The sequence below is a fragment of the Sebastes umbrosus genome, chromosome 9, assembly GCF_015220745.1.
Source record: "Sebastes umbrosus isolate fSebUmb1 chromosome 9, fSebUmb1.pri, whole genome shotgun sequence".
In the NCBI taxonomy this organism is placed as follows: domain Eukaryota; kingdom Metazoa; phylum Chordata; class Actinopteri; order Perciformes; family Sebastidae; genus Sebastes; species Sebastes umbrosus.
Window position 1 is genome coordinate 4,426,883 of NC_051277.1, and position 25,399 is coordinate 4,452,281.

Below are 25,399 nucleotides of genomic sequence, written 5' to 3' on the forward strand. Positions count from 1 at the left end.
TCAAAGTTTCCAATTATTTATTTCTACTTTAATATAAAATTTTGAAATATCCAAGGACAAACAAATGAATAATGAACACCTTTGATGAACCGTTTTTAGCAGTCGAGACAATGGTGGAGTAACTGAACAGGGCATGAGGGGTATACAAAAAGTCAAGGCACGCCATGTTACAGTAAGTGGAAAGATTTAAAACCTCAGCAGGTAAGAGGAGCCCTTCAGCTCAGCGCTAAAATCATTTAAAAAGAAAAGAAAAGGAGGGACAGAATAACCAGCATTCAATTTCTCCTATACAGTCAGAAACCTTCTTTTTATTCTCAATCTGGTAACAAACTTTTGAAATGAAAAGACAAAAAAAAAAAAAAAAAAAAAAAAAAAAAAGAGGGCAAGTGTCTGCATAAACCAGAGCTGCGCTTCATCTGGACTTTTTGGGGAACAGATTCAATAAAAACCTCCACCGTGCACGTAAGTGTCGACCTCCCGTACTGTAAGGAGGGACATGTCGGTGCAGGCGTCACCGGTTTCAGGTAGGGGATCGTTGGAGTGCTCAGGAGGAGTGAGAGAAGTCACAAAGTGGTTGCCCTGGTCAGTTCACCGTCCATTGAGATCTATTAGGAAGAGATGGGGGGTCCCTTCTCAACACATCCCATTGTGCAAGTCAAGCAGTCCGGGGGTTGGGGGGGAAGAGAAGAAAAAATGTAGTGACTTCTATCTCATGAAGTTTCCGCCTCCGATTTCCCTCTTGTACCGGTTGGTGAGGTGGTCGGCCTGCAACGTGAGCTTGGACAGAACTCCAAACAGTCCCCTGAGGTGATAGTGAAACTGGTTCTCCAGGTCCGAGTTGTCGTCGGGATGCAGCTCCCCGCCGCTGACCTCCTCCTGCTTCACCGCCATCTCCAGGAAGCTGGCGCCGCCGCTCATCTCCCTCTTCAGCAGACCCCACTCCATGTCGTTCTTTATGGACTTGAGGAGCAGGTAGTGCTCGTACATGTCCCTCTGCTTGTTGGGGCACGGCGGTTCCAGGTTGTCGTCATCGTGGCGGTTGTTGCTGCTGTTGTTGTTGGGCTCCGTCTCGCCGGCTGCACGCTCCTCCAGGGGCACGTCTCGCAGCAGGCTGGGAACCATGATGGTCTCGTCCATGTTGTTGGCGGCTGCTATGAAGCGGTGCATGACGTTGATGAGGGAGTGCTTGTTGCTGGCCGAGTCGATTTGCATCATTTTGAAGGCTTTTTTGGGGGCTTGGCTTGGTTAACTGGCAGGTGGTGGTAGTTTTAGAAAAGGCAGAGCTGCAAGAGAAGAGGACACATGAGCATGCAGGAATAAAGGTACACAAACAAATCCAGATGTTATGCACCTTTAAAAACACAGATTTACACATTCAGCATGGATGCACACACACACACACACAGGAGGGCAGCTAGACAGGAAATATGATGAAACAGGCAGCTTGTTTCTCAGCTCATCTGCACAGAAACAACCTGACTTTTTGCACCCAAAAAACACACTACATGCATAATAATCTTCATTTTGCTGCATTAAATCCCAACTCACATCAATATGACCTTGACTTCCTCATATTGCATCATATATAAAGAGTATTTCCTGCAGAGGCCTTGAATAGAATAAATGCAGACTGACCTGAACCACGAGGTAACCTGAGGAGAGGATGTTTCTTGGTGTTGCTGGTTTGATAAACTCAAGTCTTCTTCAGCCTCTCTGCTGCTCACCACCCGCCGTGAAGGAAAGTACAATATTTCCCCAACAAGACTGACGACTTGAGCTGCTTTTATACCCGACTAGCCGGCTGGGAGTGGAAGAGAAAGAGAGTAACAGCCTCCCTCCTCTGGTGTGTTTCTATTGGACAGCATGGAGGAAGTGGGCGGGCTCTCAAAAGCATCTGATCCTAAACCGACCAATCAGAGGCCAGATCACAGCTGCCACTCAAATCTATTTGTGCAGGTTTGTCTGCAGCCTCTTTACTTCTCATCCTTTCTTTTCTTTTCTTTCTAGGCCGTTTGCAGCCTGAAGGCAACAACTGATGCAAGTTAGCACAGGAAAGTACATCCTCCCCATCAGGTGAGGAATTTACCAAACATGTTTGGCCTTTTGTGTTTAGAAAAATATGCAAAGTTTTAGCTTTTACTTCATGTCTCTCTTCAGCTGCATGTTTATTAAGTTACACAGCACTGCCACCTTGTGTCTGCACACAAACTCACCATGCATTGATCAATCACATTAGATATATATATAAAACTATTTTCCCACTAAAATGTTCTGAAAGAAATGTGTTGGTCTTACCTGTACCTGATAATGCTTCACCTTTAACATGAAATAGTGCCACTAATCCTCCACACTGAGGTGTCAGTCCTTCAGGTTTACCTGCATGTGTGAGAGCAGAGCACACTCACAGGTGTATTTGATTAATTATAAGAATGACGATGGGCGTGGCAGAGTCATTAAGGTAATTAGGTACACCTGTGATCTTCCTGCTCTGTGGCAACCAGTCCCAGCAGTCAGCCAATGATTGAACTTTGACTCAATTTGAATATATTTTTTAGAAGCTTATTGTGGAGGAACAATTATGCATTAATTTATATATATATATATATAAAAAAAAAAAGGCATAGTTTAGAAAAACGTAATTTTGTTTTTTAAACTTTTCTTATCTTGTTAATTATCTGGCAACACATAATATTTCTTTTGCAGCCCTTTGGTGGATCCCAACAAGTTAATTTAGATAGATAGATAGATAATGATCCCAAAGGAAATTTAGGCATCCAGTAGCTTAAACAACACGTCCTAACACCAATACACCTTAAAAAGAAATGAAATCGAATAAAGTAAAATAAAATAAAAATAAGATAACATAAGTACAGCAGTGAAGTGACAGTGTGCCAATGGTAGTGCAAATAGTGCAAGAGTACTAAATATAGTAGTGTATATTATAGTGCATGATACAGTAGTGTAATGTAATAGTATAATAGTAGTATAGCTGTAATATGATAATACAAGAAGATGTAAGAAATGCTATGAGAAGATATAATAATAATAATATATAATAATAATATATAGGTGTAGTACTCACTTATGTCACTTGAAGAATACACACATGCCGTGCTATAGTTTCTATCAATAAATAAATTACTCATTGCAACATAAAAATTAAAAATCAAAGACTAATGTTGTGTTATTAGTCAGAAAACTGTTGTTGTTGATAACTTACTTTCGGGTTCATACTCACAAATGTTCATCATAAAACTCACAGACACACAGTGTTATAGTAGTATAGTCATAACATGTCAGAATATGAACCTGGACGTGTTGATGTATAAATGCTGTGTGAGTTCTGGTTTACATACTGCGCTCTAGATTAGTGTAATCTTCATTTATCTTAAAAAGCCTTCTTTTACCGAAAAGTGACTGTAAACCGTGAATGCATCATAGGTTTCCTCAAATATTGTCATTATATAGAACTTAAAGTGGAAATCCTTCAGAGTTTCTATTTGAGCTTCAAGTTTTCAGAATTGTTTGTATAACTACATTTTTATGTGTGTGTGTGTGTGTGTGTATACAGTGGGGAGAAAAACTGTAATACAACCATTTTTTTCCAGGAATGTCACCACTCAGTTTGTAATAATGGAAAATATATAAATACTGCAATACTTAAATTAGTTGGCCATTTTGTTAACTCCTTCAGCGATAGTGAAGCATATTGAGAAACTTAATATCTTTCACATGTTGTATTTTGTATGGATCCCTCACAAGGCCCCAAATAACTGAATCATGTGTGTCTCCTCCTGCCAGAGTACTTCTGCATCTTTTCATCGTAGCAGCAAACAGCTGTGAGACGGACACATCCTGAGCATGCACACCATTAAAAGGTACTAACTTTCATCTTTATTTTTATTTTTTTCCACATGCATCCACAAAAGAACAAAACAATTTAACACTGAAGACTGTGATACGAAGTTGGCTGTGCGACTAATCGGCACACATGAATGCGGGCGTTCGACAATACTGGCCTACGTCATCAGTTTAAGGCTCATTTTTCAAGTGCTCACTGTGAATCACACACTTGATTTCAGGGTGGCGACCTCTTCTCGTCCATCTCTCAGGCTTTATGTCGCTTTCACACACACAGAAATTCACTTAGTGTTGCAGAGAAGTTTAACAGCTTATCATCTAGATCTCATCTGCTCGGCTACAGACTAGTTTTTTTTTTTAGCATAATTACAAAATAAGGCAGCTGCATTATACAAAGACACAAGAAATGACAATTGGTCGAGTAAATGAACTCATAAAGTAACATCTACTTAATAGAAATCCCTAAATAAACCTCAGGAGTAACAAATGACCTCCGTAATGTGCAGGTCCCTTTAAATTTGTTGGTCAAACTACACTGCAGATGACGTCCCTTTTTTAGTTTTTTGGATTTCCTCTCACGTCGTTTCCCTCCTGCTCGTTTGTCATCGGTGAATAAAAAGAAGAAGCAGTGAGTGTTTTTCCCTCTCTAAAATAATATCAACTAACACGCACACAATATTTAAAAAATCACAGGAGATTCTTTCAACTCAGTTTGCATCAGGAGCCGCCCATCAGTGACCTGCAGAGTCAGAAGGAAAAACACGTCAGACGGGTTGTTGGACGCCGGCGTGAAGCAGCTAATTTGCATGTGGATCATTAAATCATTAAATCATTAAACCACTGCTTCAGTTTCTCGGGCGGGATGGTTCACAATCTGTGCTTAGTACAATATGTACATGATTTAGGAACAGCAGCACAGAACAGTTCACTTCCCCAATATTTAATAACTCTGCCGAAAACAAATCTCACCTGTGGAAGGTCACTGTTAGACCATCTCGTACTGGTTGTTGGTTATGTATCGAGACAAGCAGCAGGACAGGAAGATCCCAATGAGCTGAGAGGAAACACATTCAAACAAAATATAGATTAATTAAAACGGACTCAATTCCAAACACACCAAATTACATAACTTGACTGCAGATACAGCGCCCACATTAGTAAACTTATAAACTATATTATCTAAACCATGTTCTCATTGCGAAATCAAAGGTGAAAGTTAGTTATTACTAACTGTAAATGTTATTTGATTCTATCTGGGTTAACTTTTGACCTGCTGTACTTAGTTTTATAATGTGTTGGTTGATTAGAATCAGCATGTTGATGTGGTCACATTTGCTTTTACAGGCTCGTTCACTGCTCCCTATATATAATAAACACTTAATAATTGATTCTCTAGTGAGCAGTAAACTGAGATTTTAGATACGGTAAATACACTTTAATTAAAGATATCCTGTCCCGGTTTTGTTTATACTTGTGCACGAGGACTCGACTGACACGATTACAAATTAAACACTTAGGTTGCGTCCGAAATTTTCCTCACTAACGCGCTATTTAGAACGCTAAAACAGTATGTGAGATATTTAGGTATGTCCGAAACCTTTGTATGAAACCAATATTACGTGAATTGAACACTATATCCGGTGAATTATTAAGAGTATTTAACGCTGGACACTACGGCGGCATTAACAGCCCACAATGCAATGCGGTAGTGGCGACAACGTTCATAACGGACGTTTGGCGAACAATAACGCTTTAATTTAACTGTAAGTATTAAGATTTCACTTTGCTAGGGCGTAATATATATTTTAAAATTAATTCAGACTTTGATTCTCACAAAACCATCAGTTTGGTCACATGAGGTCGACACGGGTTACCATGGTTACAAGTCTCCATCCGGCAAGGAGGCTCTCAGGAAGTGACGACGTAAATTACTGCTCAGTGCGTCCGAAAAGGAACATACTACTATTTATACACACTAAAGTATGTTGAACGATAGTATTGAGTATTTAGTGCATAGTAGGTGATGTAACAATATTTAAAGGGTAGCTACTCCATCAAATTCTGCTGGAACCCTCTCCATCAGCATATTTAAAACACTATTTAACAGAGGGCTGAAGGAGCAACGACTGTAGGATGTTTTTTGTACATATTTCTGGTCATTTTTACCTTTATTAGATAGTATGCCGTGGACAGGGCATGAGGGGAGAGGAGGGAGAATGGGGGATGACTCGAACTATGGTCAATGTCAGTGTCTTAAACCCCTCGGCCACCAGGACGCTGACTGCTCGAGTTATTTTATTCACTTATTGCTTATTTAATAGGGATGGTGCACATTAATAAACTTTGCTGTAAAGCGACAGAGTTAGCCAAAAGGTCCATTTTCATCTGTAGCCCCTGGACAGATGTTACAAAGTCATCTGTCCAGATGTTGCCTTACTAGACTCCCTTGCTGCCTGCGTCACTGCATAACCACAGCTACAAAAAATAAAAATAAAATGTGTATGTCCCATTTGTTCTGTATCTGAAAGAACAACATGTGATGTACCTGGAAGAATGCAATCCCAAAAGAGATCCCTGCGATGATTCCCAGGTTGGACTCCATCGTAGTGGTCACCTTTGTGAAGCAGCCCTGCAGCAGAAAAACACATTTATAGAGAGGCTTTTAAAGATTTCTACAAACACAGACAGTTTTTGAGCTGCAACATATTACCCTGCTTGTTCCTAAAAACAAACTTAAAGCCATTAAAACCACACAAATGTAGTTACTCACCACCGGGAACACCTCTGTGCTAGCCTTGTCGAGGTCTTTCAGGGTCTCCGGTGAGCATTTGGTGTTATCTTTACAGCAGCTGACAGGGATGCCATGCTCTTTAAAGTAATCTGTCTCGGCCCAGTCGGTGTAATTGTTCACCCCGCAGCAATGCAACTATATGGACAAAAAAAAAAAGACAATTATCACAATGTTGTAATGTCTTTATACGACAGAAAAACGGGTCAAAAAGTGTTTTTAATAATGACAAGAAAAGCCAGCTGGCTATTTGTTGTGTGGTCACAATACAATGAGTGAGGTCACTGCAGATGTTTTGGATCGCCTACTGGGGAAAACACCTGCAGTGACACAAGCTCACTGGTTTAAACCCACAGAGAGCAGCACTTCTCTGCTCTCTGTGGGTTTAGTGTTTAGTTGCCCTTTTTGAAAATGTTCTTATACAAACAAAAGTCAGTGTGGTTTGTACAGTGAGACACAAACGCAGTCAGATAAGAGTAACACCATTAGTGTAATGGAAAACCTCCCACTCACATTCATCTGGATGTAGTCAACAGCAGCGCCTCTGCTGTCTGTGCTATTGTAGGTCCTCACAGCGTTTTTATAGGCGACACCTATCTTGGCCTTGATCTGGTGAATTCAAAACAAAGATTATATATATATTATATATATCAGTGAGTCGATGTGATCCATTTAAAACAACATATGTGCTGACCTCATGTCTGAAGATAAAGCCTGAGACGCCGGCCACAAGCTCGGCCAGGAACACCAAGGTCAGAAACATGGCATACTGGAGGGAGCAAATAACGAGAAGACAATTAAACAAGGTCACATCTGAAGGGAACAGTTCAGGGACCTCACTGCACCGTCACTGACCAGTTTGAGCATCCATGGGCTGCCGCGGCACGTAGCGAAGCAGCCGAACAGTCCGAAAATCACGATGATGGCTCCGGTCCCGATGAGGACATATGGCGCATTGGTGCTCTCGTCGGCCGCCAGAGAGAAATAGGCCTCCAGGTTCACCTTCCCCCACACGCCGACGGCCAGCAGGATCACGCCTGTGAACTGAAGGCGACGGCAGGGAGAGGCAGAGAGGAGAGATGAGCAGGGTGTTAGGGCTCAAAACCACCCTGGTACAGTTAGAGTACAGGAGCAATTAATCAAATATTATATATAGTATTTTTCTTTCAATGATTTAAATTTTTTTAAATAACTTCACGTCAGACAAGTAAAAGTTTTGCATCACAGATTTTATAAATGTGATATTTAGCTAAATTACTACCTGAATGTTTGGTACATTTTTTGCTAATAAAAACCGGGAGGAAACAGGATTTTATTACATTTGAGCTGTAAGAAATTCAGATATTTTTTACAAACTTGTCACTGGTTCCAAAATTAAATTGATAATCGGAAATAAAAACTGGAATAAAAGAAAATTAATTTGGTAATCGAATCATTTGTCAACCAAACATTTCCTGGTTTCAGCTTCATAAATGTGAGATATGACATATGAGAGTAGAGCTGCAACGATTAATCGATCAGTTCAACTATTAAATTAATCAGTTTCAGAAGTAAAAATTCTCTGATTGCAGCTTCTTAAAGCTTTTTTTACTCCTCTATGACAGTAAACTGAATATCTTCGAGTTGTGGACAAAACGGGACATTTGAGGACGTCATCTTGGGCTTTGAGAAACACTGATCCACATTTTTTTTTTACCATTTTATAGACCAAACAACTAATCAGTTAATCTAGAAAATAATCAACAGATAAATCAACAATGAAAATAATCATTAGTTGTAGCTTTATATGAGAGTTAATTGTATATCTTTGGATTTTCGACTGTTGGTCGGAAAAAATAAGACACCTGAAGACGTCACCTCGAGGCTCTGGGTACTTGTGATGTCCATTTTCACTATTTTCTGAATTTTTATAAATAATCAAATAAACCTCTTCCCATCATGTTTTGATGAAAACGCTTTGCAACACAGCCTCTAAAACTATTACATTTTGCTGTTAAAATGCACCCTCAGATAGACCGCTGGTCTGCACTGAATCTGCTCGACTATCTGGGATACTTTTAATTAAGGAACAACACTATTTCCCTCATTGATTTCCTTTATTAATGTGTTCTCAGAGGAGGAAGTGCAGATGAAGAGGAGCAGAGGGGGATGTTGGAGCTCCGGCACACGGTGAGTAAAAGCCCGTATTGTTCACAACCACCATATACTTGATAAACGCTCCTTTGTTTTCAGTCATACATGATTCAGATGCTGCAGATTATGTATTTACCTGTTCAGTAAAAACACACACCTGGGATCCGCCACTAACCTCTCAGCCTGAGGTTTAATCGTCTCAGCATCTTTTTTCCTTTATGACAGCCCACACCAGTCATTAGCCTGAGGGGACGCATCAGCTCAACCAGCCAAGAGCAATAAATTGCCAGATAAAAGCATTGACCTGAACTTTGTGTTAGCAGCAGCAGCAGCAGCGGAGCAGAGGTGGCTGTTTGTTGTTTGCTCAGTACAAAGATTAACGGAGGCGGGGGGGGGGAGATAACTGCTCATTTTCTTCTCAAGACAAGCTCATGTTTACATTTTCCTAACATCTAATATAACGGCTGCAACTAGCAGTTATTTTCATTATCAATTATTCTGACGATCTAATTTAATCAGTTTGTATTCGAAAATTAATAATTTGCTAAGCGATTCATCTTTCAGTCATTTTTCAAGTAAGATCCCAAACATTATCTTGTCTTTGCTTCTCAAATATGAGGATTTTATTTTGTCTTATGTGACAATAAATCTGAATATCTTTGGTTTTTTTTGGACTGTTGGTCTGACAAGACAACACATTTGAAGATTTCTCCTTAGGCTATAGGAAACTGGAAAGTTTCCTGGAAAGAATGATGCAGCTTTGTACTATTATTAGAAACACAGTGATGATACTAAACCTCTAATTAATTAACTCCAATTAATGCTAGCCAAGTGAGTACATCAGTTGTACATAAAAACTTTCCAAATCTACTTCACACTAATATAAAAGCAGAAGCTACTAAAAATATATAGTCATTTTCAATTTCAATTCAGTTGAACATTATAAAAAGTTGTGAAATTTGCCTATAGGCGAGCATACATTTCAACATATATGGAGAATAATGTTTCCAATAATAAAAACGTAACATTAAATGAATAAACAGCCTAATGTTTGAGCTTTCCTCTAAAGGAAATTTCAGTTTTCCCTAAAGTTAGTACCAAATTACCAAGGAAACTATAAAATATATATCTAGTTTCCTTGCAAATTACATACGTCTGTTACGTCAACTTCTTCTTTAAAGGAAATTCCAGTTTTCCCTAAAATTAGTAGGCTACCAAATTACCAGGTCCCATATTATAAAAAGTGAGATTTTCATGTCTTTTATATTATAAAGCAGGTTTAAGTGCTTTATAAATACTGTGAAAGTATCAAAACACTCATCCAGTTTTAAACTTCAACATACTAAACATGTCCCAATTTATTTCCTCTTGCAGTGTATGTAAATAACATTAGCTGACAGGAAGTAAACATGGACCCAAACTGTTGCTTAGCAACGCAATTCCGTTGAAATGAGCTAAAACAGAGCGTTTCTGACAGAGAGGTATATACAGATATATTCACAGACAATATGAGAATAATATTGTGTTTTTTAAACATTACAGCATGTAAACATGTTCTAGTAGAAACACAAAATACAAGTATGAACCTGAAAATTAGCACGATATGGGACCTTTAAGAGACAAGTCAATTGACAGAAAATGAAACCGCAACTATTTTGATAAGTGATTAATCTTAATCTTAATCTTAATCTAAACACTAATATCTCAAGTAAAAACACCAAACACTACTTAATAATAATTATATATTTTATAGTTTCCTTGCAAATTATACAGTCTGCTAAATCAACTGCAACAATTAGTAGATCAACTGATTAGTCGAACAGAAAATTAATTGTTTTAAGTCTTCTTTTTTTCTAAATCATGCTAAAGTTTTTTCTTTTCAGTTTCTCAAATGTGTAACGTTATATATTTTATATATATATAATTTTTTGCCTGTTTCTGACATGTTATAGACCAAACGATTTCAAGAAAACAATACAGATTAAATAGTGACAGTAATTGTTGCTGCTCTAATGCTAATGTTATCTCTTTAGAGGAAATGATGGAACGTTAGTGATTCTAATCTTGTGTGTATAATAACGTTATCTGTCAATCGGTTAATCGACTAAATCTTTGCAGTTTAAACGTATAATTAAGTTGGACTGTAGAACAACAAGAACAAGAGTGTTAAATCTAACCTTAAACGGAAAATATATCACTTATAATATCTGTTAAACTGTAGTTTTTGTAGGTTATATATCTTGTTTTAAATCAGTGACAGAACAGAGCTAACGGCTGTTTTCAGAACGATGGAACGTTAATTATAAATCTGAATTTGAATCTGAAAACCAACGGCTCCAACGGCTCCAACGGCTCCAACGGCCGGTAAACTGTTCTTTAAGGCAACATTAAACAATCTGAACTTCAGCTGGAGGACGTTTACTCAACAGATCTCTAACTCTCTGTCGTGATTTGAGGAGCAGCTTTGTTGGCACCGCCGCCTCCTCCACCTCTTTTAGCCCCATTGTTGCTCCTTTAGCTTGTTGTCCCCCATTACATGAACATGACATGACATGTATCTCACCCAGAATATGAGGCTGTAGGAGATGAGGAAGGTCTTCAGGCAGGTGATCACCGGCTTCGTCTGAAGCCGTCGAGACGGCGGCGACATGATGGCGTTTTTACTTTATACTGGAGGAAAAAAAGGAGTGAAAAGTTGAGTTCACACAGCGCCCTGGAGGGGAGAGAGGAGGAGAGGACAGAGGAGGAGAGGGGGAGAAAACTTCAGGGAGAAATCAGAGAGAGAGGGGGAAGTGTCGTCACTAACCCAGATTCACTTTCCTGAAGGGAAAAACAGCTCCAAGTGGTCCAGAGTCAAGTCAGCAGCCACGTTTACATTATATATCAGTGTCAAGCACAGATTTCAAAATAAAACACTGAGATACAGCTTTCAAAATAAAACAGCTCCAAGCAGTCCAGAGTCAAGTCAGCAGCCACGTTTACATTATATATCAGTGTCAAGCACAGATTTCAAAATAAAACACTGAGATATAGCTTTCAAAATAAAACAGCTCCAAGCAGTCCAGAGTCAAGTCAGCAGCCGCGTTTACATTATATATCAGTGTCAAGCATAGATTTCAAAATAAAAACACCAACATACAGCTTTCAAAATACCGACATCAGCTTTCAAAATAAAACGTCTTTGAACAGTCGAGAGTCAAGTCAGCAGCGACATTTATATTATATATCAGCTTCAAGTACAGTTTTCAAAATAAAACACCAAGATATAACTTTCAAAATAAGACAACGACATCACAGCTTTCACAATAAAACACCGACATCAGCTTTCAAAGTACAACAGCTCTAAACAATCCAGAGTCAAATCAGCAGCGACATTTATATTATATATCAGCGTCAATTACAGATTTAAAAATAAAACACATAGATATAGCTTTCAAAATAAAACAGCTCTAAACAATCCAGAGTCAAATCAGCAGCGACATTTATATTATATATCAGCGTCAAGCACAGATTTAAAAATAAAACTCAGAGATATAGCTTTCAAAATAAAACACAGACATCAGTTTTTAAAATAAAACAGCTCTAAGCAGTCCAGTCAAGTCAGCAGCGACATTTATATCACATATCAGCGTCAAGCACAGATTTCAAAATAAAACACCAAGATATAGCTTTCAAAATAAAACAGCTCTAAACAGTCCAAAGTCAAGTCAGTAGCCACGTTTATATTATATATAAGCGTAAAGTACAGATTTCCAAATAAAACACTGACATACAGCTTTCAAAATAAAACACCGACATCAGTTTTCAAAATAAAACAGCTCTTAACAATCCAGAGTCGAGTCAGCAGCGACATTTATATTATATATCAGCGTCATGGACAGATTTCAAAACAAAACACTGACACAGCTTTCAAAATAAAACAGCAACGTACAGCTTTCAAAATAAAAAAGCAACTGAAAACCCTACATTATTTTAAACACTTATGACTATTTGAGGAGGAATATTTAGTGAGGTTTTCTCTGTAAAACTTCCCTATTAAATCTTAATATAATGTTAGGCTTTACTTAACTTAAAATGAAAATAGATTCAAAATCATCATATATGTCAAAATTATGAGACCTAAGCCATACCATCTGACAATTTTTAATGAGAAGGTAAAAAATTGACCCAATATCTCATAAATTTATCCTGGTAAATATGAGGACCACAAGAGTCACGTAAAAAGTAATAAAGCATTTAATTGATTAATAACTAATTGCGCAATAAAAATAGGCATTAATACATTTGTTTACAAATGTATTTATTAATCTATGAATAAATGAACTAAATAACAATTTCATTATTTTTTATAATGTTATAATTCTTCTTTTTATTGCCCATTAAAATGTCAAATAATTAATTACTTTGTCATTGCTTAATGTTTTACAGTCACAGTTAACACCAAGTTTTCTTCAAATCAAATGTATGCTTTTATTTTGAGGGCAGTAGTGTTATTTCCTGTCTCGTGCTGTCTGACTTTATAATAAAGGGCAGCCTTTTATTCCTCTTGTGACGTGACACAGTTGAATGGGCCAAATTACATCAGCTAGGTCAATAAAATTATCATAACAAGGCGTTCATAAGATAAACACGAAGATTTCTTTTATTTATATTACAACATTAATTAAATGTGATGACACTTTGAAAACAACAATGTATTACATTAAATCGTGTTAGTGGACATTAGACATATTATCAAATCTATTTTATAATTGTATCGTGTATTTTCTGTGTCTTTGAAGCACTTTGTATACTTGTTTTTGAAAAGTTATATATATATACACAGGCCTAAAAGATATTATGCATTATTATTATAATAACAGTAAAGTTCCCATAAGGGATTGAGAAATTAAAAATGTATAATCACTACAAGTCACCACTGATCTCATTAGTCACACTATCAGTTAATAAATAATATTGATATCAACGTATAGAACAGGGGTCAGCAACCTGCGTCTCTTCAGCCCCTCTCCAGTGGCTCCGTGTGGATTTTTAAAAATGGAAATTATTAACTGTTTTTTGTTTATATTTTTATTTTTATTTATCATTGTTCTAAGTCTATGGTACGACAGTACGACCGAGTATTAGAACCACATTGAGGAAAAAAAATAAATCTGAGATTTCGAGAATAAAGTCATAATATTACGAGAAAAAAGTCATAAAATTACGAGAAAAAAGTCATAATATTATAAAGTAGTAATTTTACGTGTTATTTTCTCTTTTTCTCTCGTAATATTAAGATTTTTTTCTCTTAAAGTTATGACTTTATTCTCGTAATGTTCCGACTTTATTCTCGTTTAGTTATGACTTTATTCTCGTAAAGTTAAGATTTTATTCTCATAATGTTACGACTTTTTTTTCGTAAAGTTATGACTTTATTCTCGTAATGTTCCGACTTTATTCTTGTTAAGTTATGACTTTATTCTCGTAAAGTTACGACTTTATTCTCGTAATGTTACAACTTTTTTTCTCGTAATGTTACGACTTTTTTTTCGTAAAGTTATGACTTTATTCTCAAAATATTACAACTTTTTTCTTGTAAAGTTATGACTTTATTCTCGTAATATTATGACTTTAATCTAGAAATCTCAGATGTTTTTTTCCTCAATGTGGCCCTAATACTCCGCAGTACTCTGCATTAGACTTATATACTATATACTTTGACTTAACTTTTTTTTGCCTAAAATGTCTCTTTTGATAGTAAAGGTGGCTGACCCCTGGTATAGGCCTTTCTATATTTTCACGTGTGGTCTATAATAACCTCTCTGGGTTTATGAGCTGTTGGAGGGGCGGGGAATAATAAAATGGCTCAATCATCATGTTTAATGCAGCAGTGGGAGGAAACACAAACACTAAGAGGTCCGTTAGCTCCACCAAGTGGTGTTTTACTAAGATGAAGAACTAGAAGGATCCTTTTCAAAAACTACGGAGACTCTGGTATGAAGGGAGTGCTTCTGTGTCCTCAGCTGGGATAGTTGTTTTTAAAAGTCATTTGTTATACCAATTGTTAACTTTCTCTGGATTATAACTTTGTACTTTTCCGGTAGGACTCTGGGATCTGAACCAACCTGAGCAAAAAAAACAACTTTTTTTTTCCCAGGAGTGTCATGTGTGTTTCTGACATGCTCCTCGCACGCTCTGTTGCTGTGTTCATCTTATACTTCACAGGTGAGTCCAAACAATACTTTTCTATAGTTATGTGTGAATTCTGAATATTATTTCCTTTCAGTCCGGAAATTCTTTGTAAAAATCTTCTCTAAAAAGTTGTAAAAATATCTCATATCATGATTGCTCAAGTCACTCAACCATCCAAATCCCTCCCCGGTCCCCGCAGCAGGGAAATGCCTTCATCTCAGCGGTAATAACAACTGTATTAGATGCAGATGTGCTGGATTTTTGAGGTGACTGGATGAATGCAAATGGAGAGCCTCCCCTTCAGGAATGAGGAGCTGATGCAGTAAAAATGAGCTTAAATGAAGCTTGTAGTTGAGCTGCCTCCCTCTCCAGGAGCCCGTCTTTGATTTGCTGACTAGGCAGTTTGATTACAGCTGAGCTCCAATCACTGCCAGTTAATTACTGAGGAATCCCCCTCCCTCCTCTCTGGGCCGAGCGTGTTAAAGCCTTCGTTTAATCCTGCAGAGATAATAGCGTGACCTGAGAAAACACCCAGAAGCTCCAGATGATGATGCGGGGGATTGAAAGAATGCTGGTCAGCTTTGTCATTAGAGATAAATGAAGCCTTTGTAACTCCTTCCTCTGGAGTGACTCAGCCCGGCTGCATGGACTCACTCTGTGTGTACATGTCTCTGTGGTGCATGATGCAGAGTCCTGGTATTCTACACTCGTAGTAGAAGTATTCAGATCTTTTACTGGAGTAAAAGTACCAGTGCAACAATGTACAAATACTACATCACAAGTAGAATCCTGTATTAAAAGTATCAAAAGTAAAAGTACTAGTTCTGCAGAAAAATGCGACTGATTATCATATATTAGATATTAATACTGATGCATCAAAACATAAGCAGCTAGTTTTTGAAATACAGTTTTGTGGTTCTCAACCTGTGGGTCGGGCCCCTTCAAAGGCTCACATGATAAATCTGAGGAGTTGCAACATAATTAAAGGAGTAGAAAAGAAAAAAAAAAAAGTTCTGCTGCACAAAATTGTATTCACTTTTTGGGATTTTTCTCTAATCTTTGCTTTTTTTGTGAACAGTTATTGAAATTAATAGAGGAAATTTTCTCTTTGGTGGAACAACTCAAGACATCTGAAACATGGCAAGAGGCCTGAGACACTGCTTTTTTTTTTAGAGCTGCAACGACAAGAAAATTAAAACTATTTTGATAATCATAAAATGCTTTAGTCATTTTTTCAAGCAAAAAATACCAAAACATTTGCTGGTTTTCTTTTGTTGCACATGATAGTAAACTGATGTCTTTGGATTTTGGACTGTTGGTCCGACAAAACAAGACATTTGAAGACGTCAGCTTGGGCTGTGGGACATTATAAGCAGCTCCGCTTTTTTTTGTAAAACAAATCCGTAGGGAACCACTGGATTAACATTTAAAGGGACAGTTTGTAGGATTTGGCGGCATCTAGTGGTGTGGTAGCAACTAACTGAGTACCCCTCTGCTCACCCCTCCCTTTCCAAGACTGTGGTAACGTGAGCAAGAAAGAGTGCAAAACCGTGGTAACGCTGTAATAACACGACTTTAGGAGCAACAGACGGCGGCTGGCGGTATCAGGGTTTTTCACTCTGCGGCTCACGTTACCGCAGTTTCACAAGCGTGTCAGAGAACTACGGTGGCCTTCAGGTAACGTAAAAACGCGAAATGCTCTCTCTAGAGTCAGTGTTTGATTTGTCCGTTAGTGAAGGGCTCATCTAAGCTAACGAAAACACAACAATTCTTATTTTCAGGTGATTATACACTAATGAAAACATAGTTATGAATATTATATTCCATTTCTGCTAATAGATCCCCCGAAATGTTACACACTGTTCCTTTAACAATGCACTGGAGCTGTCAGTTAAATCTCCCTCTGAAATAATGGAGTACAAGTAGATTAAAATGGTAAAGTAAAGTATAAGTACCTCAGTTATACAGTCCTTGAGTTAATGTGCTTTCAGCCCTGCAGTAGTTTTACCTGCATGTAATTAAAAACACTGACTTTTAATTGCCATATGCATGATGATGCATGGCACCTGAAGTAATGTCTGTCTCTACTTGAGACCATCAGACTGATGAGCTCAGCTTGTTTATTTCCTCTGACTAATTCTCTGTGAGGGGGACTGGGGAAATATTAGTCTGGAGAAGTGTTACTGAGTGGAACATTGGACTCATTATGAGGAAAAAAGCACTGACGATAGCTTTAATCTGCACATCGCTGGAACATCTGAAGCAGCTTCCAGAGAAGGGGAAGTTTTAATGTGAGGCATCATTGTTTATTACAACTATTATTATTAATAGAAACTGTGTTAAAAGTTAACTTTGTTTGGTTGAGGGCCAGAAAGCAGAGCTGAAGCAAAGGAAGCAGGAACTGCCTCGAGACGGGGGTGGGAGGGTGACAGGCTGGAAAGTTTGGCTCTCAGCTCTAAACATGGAGACCTTATGTGCCTGAACCACAACTGCTGAGCGAGGAGGATGACAGTGAAAAGGATTTATTGTGCAGAAATGTAGAATGAAGGTCGTAGTACAGTACACACGCCCTTCTGCTCATTACATGAATAGTGATGAGTAAGAGGGAAGTGAGTAATGAAAACGTGCAGTTTGTCCTAATTTGTATAGTAGTTTCCCTCCTGTAAAATTAGCCCTCGGTGTTGCACACGATTCGACTGTTATCAGGCCATTAAATATGCGTTATCAGTCGCTATAAGCACCATAGATGTGGGTCAGTAGGGGCCTACTACGCCTACTACGTTGTAAAAGTGAAAGTGAAACTTAAAAGCAAAACGTTCTAACACGTAAAACTGAATGAAACGTCATGTTTTGAACACAGACAAATATTACTCGTTAGGTTTAGGCAACAAAACTACAACTTCTTTAGGTTTAGGCAATAAAACTACAACTTGTTTAGGGTTAGGCAAAAAAAACAGTTAGGTTTAGGCAACAAAACTACAACTTCTTTAGGGTTAGGCAAAAAAAACAGTTTGTTTTGCGTTAAAATAACTATGAACACAAAGACAGCTACACATTGTGGGTTTCAAACGGGATGGGTCTCCTGGGTGAAATCCCTCCACTACATATGGAGCTTCACGTTGTCTACACTACAGCGCCTGACTTATGCTCCTGTCATAACTACTACGGTCACTAGAGGTCGCTGTCTTTCGGTCATCTACCATGTGAATAGATGATAAAACCTACTAGTGAGTGTAGTAGGCACCTAACAGTATTCTACACAATGTTGGCTCTCAGGTTTAAAAACCTTCAGTGAGTTTCTGTCAGCATCACTGATTGCAAATCCAGGTGTCTGTGGACAGGAATGTTATTGAGCTTGAGTTAAAAGGAAACCTGAGAAGAAGTTATGGAGACGAGATCATGTGGTCACATAAGAAATGTTAAAGGTTTGTCTGTTTGTTTTTTCAGCTGGCTCTGGGACCACAGAGTATGACGGCTACAATGACTTTGTAGAAGAAGACCACACTCCTCAACTAGACTACAAAAGTGAGTATATGGAAAAACACACACTCACTAGGGCAGCGGTTCCCAACCTTTTTTACTTAAGGGACCCCTTTTCTATCATTGAGTAAAATGATGACCCCTGACTAAGTGACATATTTTAGGGATATTGCATATTACATTCAATTCATAACAATTTTTATATAGAACAACCGATAAATTGTACAATTAACCCAAATAGTGAACGCAATAACTGCAAAAGGTTGGAAAAAAAAAAAGATTTGGATGGATTTTGAGGACATTATTGCCTGTGAATATTGCATCAGAAATTAGTTTTCCTATTATTTTTAGGAATACAATTCTCTGTCTTTTTAATTTTAACAATCATACATATTTAGTAGGCTTCTTTTTCGACAATTTCAGTGTTTTCTTTGCTTGGTCGTTGCTCTATTAGCTCTCTGTGGTGGTTTAGCCTTATACTTGATATCCAAGTATAAGACACTTCAGTTTCTTGCTTTCCACCATTAGTGCTTCACACAGATGTTGGTTTCTCTTTAACCGCAGACCCTAACTGGTGTCACTCTCCGGGTCTGACCAATGGCGAGGTGACCTGCCACTCCCCTCGAGGCGTGGCCTACACGAGCACGTTGGGCACCCGCTGCGAGATGAACTGTGATCGAGGATACCGACTGCTGGGGAAGAGCTCGATTCACTGCCTCGCCAACCGACGCTGGTCCGGGACCGCTTACTGCCGCCGTATGTGGACGTTGAGACTTTAAATTCACATATGAGGATGAATCTGGAGATATTCTACGTCTTCCTTATTCAAAACGTACCATCGTACTAGCTGACATCTCCCTCGATTACCATAAACATTTCCATTGTATTTTAATTTGAGTCGATACCACATAAACCATCCTGCTGCTGTAAAATCCACTGGGCAACCTCCAGTTTTGAAAAGTGAAACCAAGTCTGAAGTGCCTTAAACTTGCATTCTCTCTAACAGCCAGCAGGGGGCGACTCCTCTGGCTGCAGAAAGAAGTCTGATTGTATAGAAGTCTATGAGAAAATGAGCCTACTTCTCTCTTGATTTATTACCTCAGTAAACATTGTAAACATGAGTTTATGGTCTCAATCACTAGTTTCAAGTCTTCTTCAATACAGCATGATGTTCATTTAGTAAATTATGGTCCCATTTAGAGTCAAATAGACCATAAAGCAGGGGATGCTTTAGGGCGGGGCTACCTTCTGATTGACAGGTCGCTACCACGGCGTTGTCCGGTCTGAGAGTTGTCCGTGTTTAACTCTTTCACAGTGTATTGTCAGTTCATGAAAGTTAATTATAACATTTTGGTCGCCTAAAAACATCTTATTCAGCGCTCGGTTGTACTTAGCTCCACCCTCTTTTGTCACTTCTGGTTGCAAAAAAACAGACGGCGACGGCCAAAATGCCGAACTGGAGGCTTCAAAACGGCAGTCCACAGACCAGTGGGGTGACGTCACGGTCACTATATCCATTTCTTATATACAGTCTATGGTCAAATCTCAATAGTGCACAAAATGTGTATTCATCCGCTGCTAAAAATAGTCCCCAACAAACGCACTATTAACAGCTGGTGTTTGATTGACATTTGCTAAAACCTAGAGTGCCCAGCTGTTTTAGGAAATTATTTAGCCTTTTTTTGAAAATGGAAGTAATAATTCATGACCTGCTTATAAAGATTTACGTCTTCAGTAGGCACGAAAGCTTGGGACGGTTAGAGCAACAGATAAACTTGGTCAGTCGGAAAAGTATTGAGACGAACACAATGTTGGTTTTGGTCTTTAACAGGATTTGTTGCAGCCTCATCCTTTAAGATATACAGTATATTGATTCTGTGATTGTTTCGACCCTTGACCTCAACATACTGTGTTGTCTGTGTGGTTGATGTTCCTCCAGAGATGCGCTGCCGTGTGCTGCACCCCATTCCATACGGCCGATACACCTGCACTCACGGCTTCATGGTGGACTCCATATGTAGCTTCACCTGCGACCGCGGCTATCGCATCGAGGGCGAACACTCACGCACCTGTCAGCGCGGGGGGTCGTGGAGCGGAGGACAGCCAAATTGTGAAGGTATGAATCGAGGTCGTATCTTTGAAGATGTAAAGCTAACCAGATGTTTAAACTGTCAACTTAACTTACTGCCAACAACATGGAGGCCATCTGTGTTGCGGTCTAGTTTTTCATTCTTCTTTCACAAGTCAGTGTGTGTCCAGTCACACAACAACAAGCGTATTTCCTGCTCATCTGTTCTTTGGATTGAATCCAGAGCTGCTGTCTTTCAGTCTTCTGCTCTATACGACTGCTACAGTTGGATAAACTTCCTAATGTTGTAATTTTCCAAATGTTTATTTCAGATACAGAACCTCCAAAGATCAAGTGTCCTCCGTCCAGACTCAAGGTCGCCGAGCCTGGAAAACTCTCTGCTACGGTGACCTGGGACCCGCCCGCTGCTAAAGATACTGCTGATAAATTACTTGAGTATGTCTCTACTTTCCTTTCCTGTTCACCTGAAAATGGCATAAAACACTCAGCCTTCACTTCTATGTACTCGTCTCTCTCTGCAGAGTGATATTAGTCGGCCAGGAGCCGGGCACCGACTTTAAAGAGGGAGCGAGCATTATCCGATACAAAGTGTACGATCAAGCCAGGAACCGAGCGGCCTGCAAGTTTATAGTACGTGTTGAGGGTGAGTTGACTTATGAAATGAGTTTAAATACTACACATTAAAGAAGACCTATTATGCTCATTTTCAGGTTCATACTTGTATTTGGGTTTTTTCTACTAGAACAGGGGTCAGCAACCTTTTAGGCAAAGAAAAAAAAAAAATCATTGTGATGAAGGTATACTTATAGTCTAAGTATATAATATATAAGTCTAATGCAGTGAGGGCCAAAGTGCAAATGTACTACGGAGTATTAGGGCCACATTGAGGGAAAAAGAATCTGAGATTTCCAGAATAAAGTCATAACTTTACAAGAAAAAAAGTAGTAATATTACGATTATAAAGTCATAATTTTACGAGAAATAAGTCGCAATATTATGAGAATAAAATCATAACTTTACGAGAAATAAAGTCATAATTTTTACGAGATTAAAGTCATAACTTTACGAAAAAAAAGAAAATAACACGTAAAATTACTACTTTGGGCTGTGTAAATTTGCAGACCTTTTAAATGCACAAAAAACTACACAAAAGGAAAAAGCACAATAGGTCCTCTTCAACTTAAAGACAGCATTATAACTTGGATGACACATTGGATTTCTTATTTCCAGTGAGAAGATGTTCAGCTCTACCTGCGCCTCTGTACGGCTACCTCACCTGCTCCTCTGACGGGAACAACTACGGTGCAACGTGTGAATACCACTGCGACGGAGGATATGAACTGAGGGGCGTCTCTAGTCGCGTCTGCCAGTTCAACCGTAACTGGGGAGGAGAGCCTGCCGAGTGTGTTCGTGAGTCTGCACGAAAGTTGCAAATCATGCTGAGGAATTTGCTGCATAAACATAAAATGTAAGACGGTATAAATAAATGCAGGATGTGACTTTGTGTGTTTGTAGCGATGGAGATTGAATCAAACGTAAAGACGTTCTCCGCTCTCCTGGATCAGTTCTATGAGAAGAGGAGGCTGCTGATCTTGTCTGCGCCCAACATATCTGACCCAGACTACCAGCTGCAGAACATCATGATACAAGTGAGGACATGTTTTTTTGCTGCTGCAGGAAGTTTAAATAAAAAACAACAAAAAAAAGAGAAAAACTCAACATCTGTTTTTCTTGTTCCGAGCAGAAATCCGACTGTGGATTAGACCTGCGACATGTAACCGTGATCGAGCTCCTGGGCTCTCCGCCTCGAGAGACGGGTCGCATTAAAGAGAATCTGCTCAGCTCTGAGGTCATCGAGGGTTTGAGGTAACAGTGAGACACTTCATCACTTAGTTATTCAGCAGTTTTATAGTTCTTTCTGTGTGTGTGTGTGTGTGTGTGTGTGTGTGTGTGTGTGTGGAGGGGGGTTCATTTAGTTTATATAACTCCCATTCTCATTAATAGTAAGGAGCTGTTTCTCGTCACTCTATTTAAATGTCAAGCCTCCAAATAAAAAGTATCCTCTGTGGAAAAAAAATCCACTTGAAGGATTAACACTGTTAAAAATAGCAGTAATGGGATTTTGACAGAACATCCATAGTAAACATCTGGCTTTGGTTGTCATGAGAATCACTGAGTAAGAGATTCTTTTAAAGTTTGCACCAGCATGTAGGAATTAGTTTATCTGGATTTTTTATTCCACCAAATGTGTAATGTGAGTAAGGGGTGCTGCTGCTGCTCACTTTTTCCAGACTGGAAAATCTCTTCAGTCTCTCCACTGACACACAAAATCCCCACAGCAGCAGAGTGAGAGCTGCATACTGAGGCACATTCTTTAGTGTAATGCAAAGCACTCTGGGAAATGTAGGCAATCAGACATCACTAAGGGTAGAAGTAGTTGAGGGAAGTGTTTACATCTGAACAGGGACATCAGAGGATATCACCATGAATGTGATAAAAGAGAGAATAAAGTCATAATATTACGAGAATAAAGTCAAAAGTTTACGAGAAAAAAAGTCAGAATATTATGAAAATAAAGTCATAATATTATAAAATAGTAATTTTACGTGTAATTTCCAATTTTTCTCATAAAGTTATGACTTTATTCTGGAAATCTCAGATGTTTTTTCCCTCAGTGTGGCCGTAATACTCCGTAGTACATTTGCACTTTGGCCCTCACTGCATTAAACTTAGATACTATAAACTGTGTTACCTTCATCACAACGATCAAATGTTTTGCGGCTCCAGACAGATTTTTATTTTTTTGCCTAACATGGCTCTTTTGATAGTAAAGGTTGCTGACCCCTGTCCCACACGCTTGGCACGCGGGACAGGCTTAAATTAGTTTCAATCTGCAACCTCACCACCAGATGTCACTAAATCCTACACACTGTTCCTTTAAGGTGCTGACCAGAAAACCAAAACTTTGAGGTGAAAGACATTATAAAGCTCTGTAGAGCTGAGGGGAAACTGCAGAGTGGGATAATAATCATCTGTGGATCGGTCACTATGAGCAACCCCCTAATCCCTTTGTTACAAAAATATTGATTATAGCAGCTTTAATATCTTTATCAAAGTTGTTGGAGTGTTCCTTTTAATTATCAAATGTGTGTCTCTCTCCGTAGACAAGTGTTCAGAATCTCCAGATACTACTTCAGCATGCTGCTGCTGGACAAGTTCGGAATGGACCGAGAGCGCTTCATCCACCCGATGGGGTCGGAGGAGCTGTTCTCCTACGTCGACAGCTTCCTGCTGGACGAGGAGGAGCGAGAGAAGCTGGAGCTCCACAGGGACTTCTGTGACTGATTTAATAAACGTCCCCGGTTGCCACAGCGATAAACTCATCAGTATTAACTAAACACACGACGAGGAAGGAGGACAAACAACCAGAAACCAGGTCCAGGGAGACATTAGGAGGGGAAAAAGAGGACGTTCCTCGTGTTCAAATGTGATCACTAAACAACACTGAAGTGCTAGCACTGTTATCTAATCATCTGAGAGACACGGAGGCCAGGAAATACAGACAAGCTTGAGTAAAGAAATACATTTTGAACCATAACATTAGGTTGGATACATGATTAGTAGTTTTGCAGAGGAGCCCCTGTTCTGATCTGATATTTAATGAAAACCATTTCTACAGAAGACTACTGAGGAACACTTGATTTTTAAATCCAGCTGGTATGGACGATGAAGCACGTCTTTGTGGTTTAGTGCATTTTTTATTGGGTGAACAGAATATTCATGGCAACCTCGAGGTAAACACCAGTCTGATCACACAAAGTTAAAAGTTAAAAATCTACATTTATATATCTGCAAATAGACAAAATTTAATAATTTCAAAAAAAGGGTTTATATGCAACTTCTATAAATATAATTCTTTGCATGATAGTATTACAATTTGTAGCTCAATCTGTTGGATGCAACACCAGAAATAAAAATGTATAATACCAGTTTTATAATGACTTGTTTTCCCACGCATCAGCGTAATTCTGTACACAATTATAAAGAACAACTGCAACAATCTTTCTCTGCTAAGTCTGCATGAATTTGAATTGCAATAATATAAACATAAAAACATAAAAATGACTGTGTCAATGCTCTTAAAATAAAGTTTAGTGTTGTGATGTGTTTTGGTACATTTATCAACAGTAGCCTGCGGTCAGAAGAGGGGGGGGGGAGGAGGTGTAACGGTGCTAAAGATGAACCCCACACAGAGAGGCAGGTGGTCAGTGAACTGTGTGTCTGCTTCAATCAGCTGCGTTGGCTCACTTCAGTAGACACGCTTCTGGTCTAATAAGATTGAAAAAATAGAATAATCCACAATCTCATATATTTGTCTCACAGCTCCCCCCCCCCTCTCAGTCTCTCTGGACTCTTTCAGGGTCCAGGCTGTCCTCATTTGGCCGTCATGGTGGAGCGCAGTGGAAGAGTGCCCTCCGCCCAGGAGTCCGGGTACTGCATCATCTTCATCCACAGACTGACTTCCTCTCCAACCGAGTCCATTTCCACTTCCACTTTCCCTATTTTCACCGAGCCTGCAGGAGAGAAGATTACATGAATGTAATCCTGAAGGTAAAATAAGTCTTTTTTTTTTTTACTATTAATGATGACAAATTCCTTTTACTCACTGAATATATTCACACACATGGAAGCTCTATTATGTGCTTCAGCAGTAATCTAAAATTAAGCGTGTGTCTCTCTCACAAAGGCAATTATGCTATAAACTACAGAAGGGTAGATATGGTATTACTTTCTCTTTTTATGGAGCTTAATTAAATTCTCCTTTACTCCAATGTTACACCCACATCTAGAGGGGGTAGGAGTGCAACATTAAA

The 25,399-nt window shown here is 38.8% G+C and overlaps 4 protein-coding genes across 9 annotated transcripts in view; 1 reads left to right on the plus strand and 3 right to left on the minus strand.

Moving 5' to 3' along the window:
• On the minus strand, positions 1-2,430 carry mid1ip1l (MID1 interacting protein 1, like). 2 transcript variants are annotated; one of them, XM_037780425.1, is made up of 3 exons: positions 2,302-2,430; positions 1,636-1,801; positions 1-1,283 (listed from the first exon to the last, which is right to left on the minus strand). In XM_037780425.1, exon 3 carries the CDS (start codon positions 1,213-1,215, stop codon positions 706-708), a length of 510 nt encoding a protein of 169 aa, XP_037636353.1. In that variant the 5' UTR covers positions 1,216-1,283; positions 1,636-1,801; positions 2,302-2,430; the 3' UTR covers positions 1-705. The 2 variants fall into 2 exon arrangements, with proteins under 2 accessions (XP_037636353.1, XP_037636354.1); XM_037780426.1 differs by lacking the exon at positions 1,636-1,801 and having other exon boundaries at positions 2,302-2,411.
• On the plus strand, positions 1,851-24,520 carry srpx2 (sushi-repeat containing protein X-linked 2). Of its 3 annotated transcripts, XM_037780413.1 has the most exons (13): positions 1,851-2,073; positions 3,802-3,878; positions 8,764-8,818; positions 14,869-14,989; positions 18,404-18,481; positions 19,001-19,192; positions 20,376-20,552; positions 20,837-20,960; positions 21,047-21,168; positions 21,756-21,935; positions 22,041-22,174; positions 22,270-22,391; positions 23,690-24,520. In XM_037780413.1, the coding sequence occupies exons 4-13, from the start codon at positions 14,929-14,931 to the stop codon at positions 23,868-23,870; spliced, it is 1,371 nt and encodes a 456-aa protein (XP_037636341.1). In that variant the 5' UTR covers positions 1,851-2,073; positions 3,802-3,878; positions 8,764-8,818; positions 14,869-14,928; the 3' UTR covers positions 23,871-24,520. The 3 variants fall into 3 exon arrangements, with proteins under 3 accessions (XP_037636341.1, XP_037636342.1, XP_037636343.1); XM_037780414.1 differs by lacking the exon at positions 3,802-3,878; XM_037780415.1 differs by lacking the exons at positions 1,851-2,073; positions 3,802-3,878; positions 8,764-8,818 and adding an exon at positions 14,710-14,758.
• Positions 3,872-11,706, minus strand: tspan7 (tetraspanin 7). 3 transcript variants are annotated; one of them, XM_037780422.1, is made up of 9 exons: positions 11,589-11,706; positions 11,346-11,452; positions 7,505-7,693; positions 7,344-7,418; positions 7,163-7,258; positions 6,632-6,787; positions 6,407-6,490; positions 4,831-4,915; positions 3,872-4,600 (listed from the first exon to the last, which is right to left on the minus strand). In XM_037780422.1, exons 2-8 carry the CDS (start codon positions 11,430-11,432, stop codon positions 4,847-4,849), a joined length of 756 nt encoding a protein of 251 aa, XP_037636350.1. In that variant the 5' UTR covers positions 11,433-11,452; positions 11,589-11,706; the 3' UTR covers positions 3,872-4,600; positions 4,831-4,846. The 3 variants fall into 3 exon arrangements, with proteins under 3 accessions (XP_037636350.1, XP_037636352.1, XP_037636349.1); XM_037780424.1 differs by having other exon boundaries at positions 11,593-11,611; XM_037780421.1 differs by lacking the exon at positions 11,589-11,706 and having other exon boundaries at positions 11,346-11,582.
• The window catches only part of sytl4 (synaptotagmin-like 4), a 15,764-nt gene continuing 14,628 nt past the window's right edge, over positions 24,264-25,399 (minus strand). Inside the window, exon 17 of the mRNA XM_037780412.1 lies at positions 24,264-25,099. Within this exon, the coding sequence (XP_037636340.1) occupies positions 24,960-25,099 (140 nt within the window). The 3' untranslated portion in view covers positions 24,264-24,959. The remainder of the gene's footprint in view (positions 25,100-25,399) is intronic.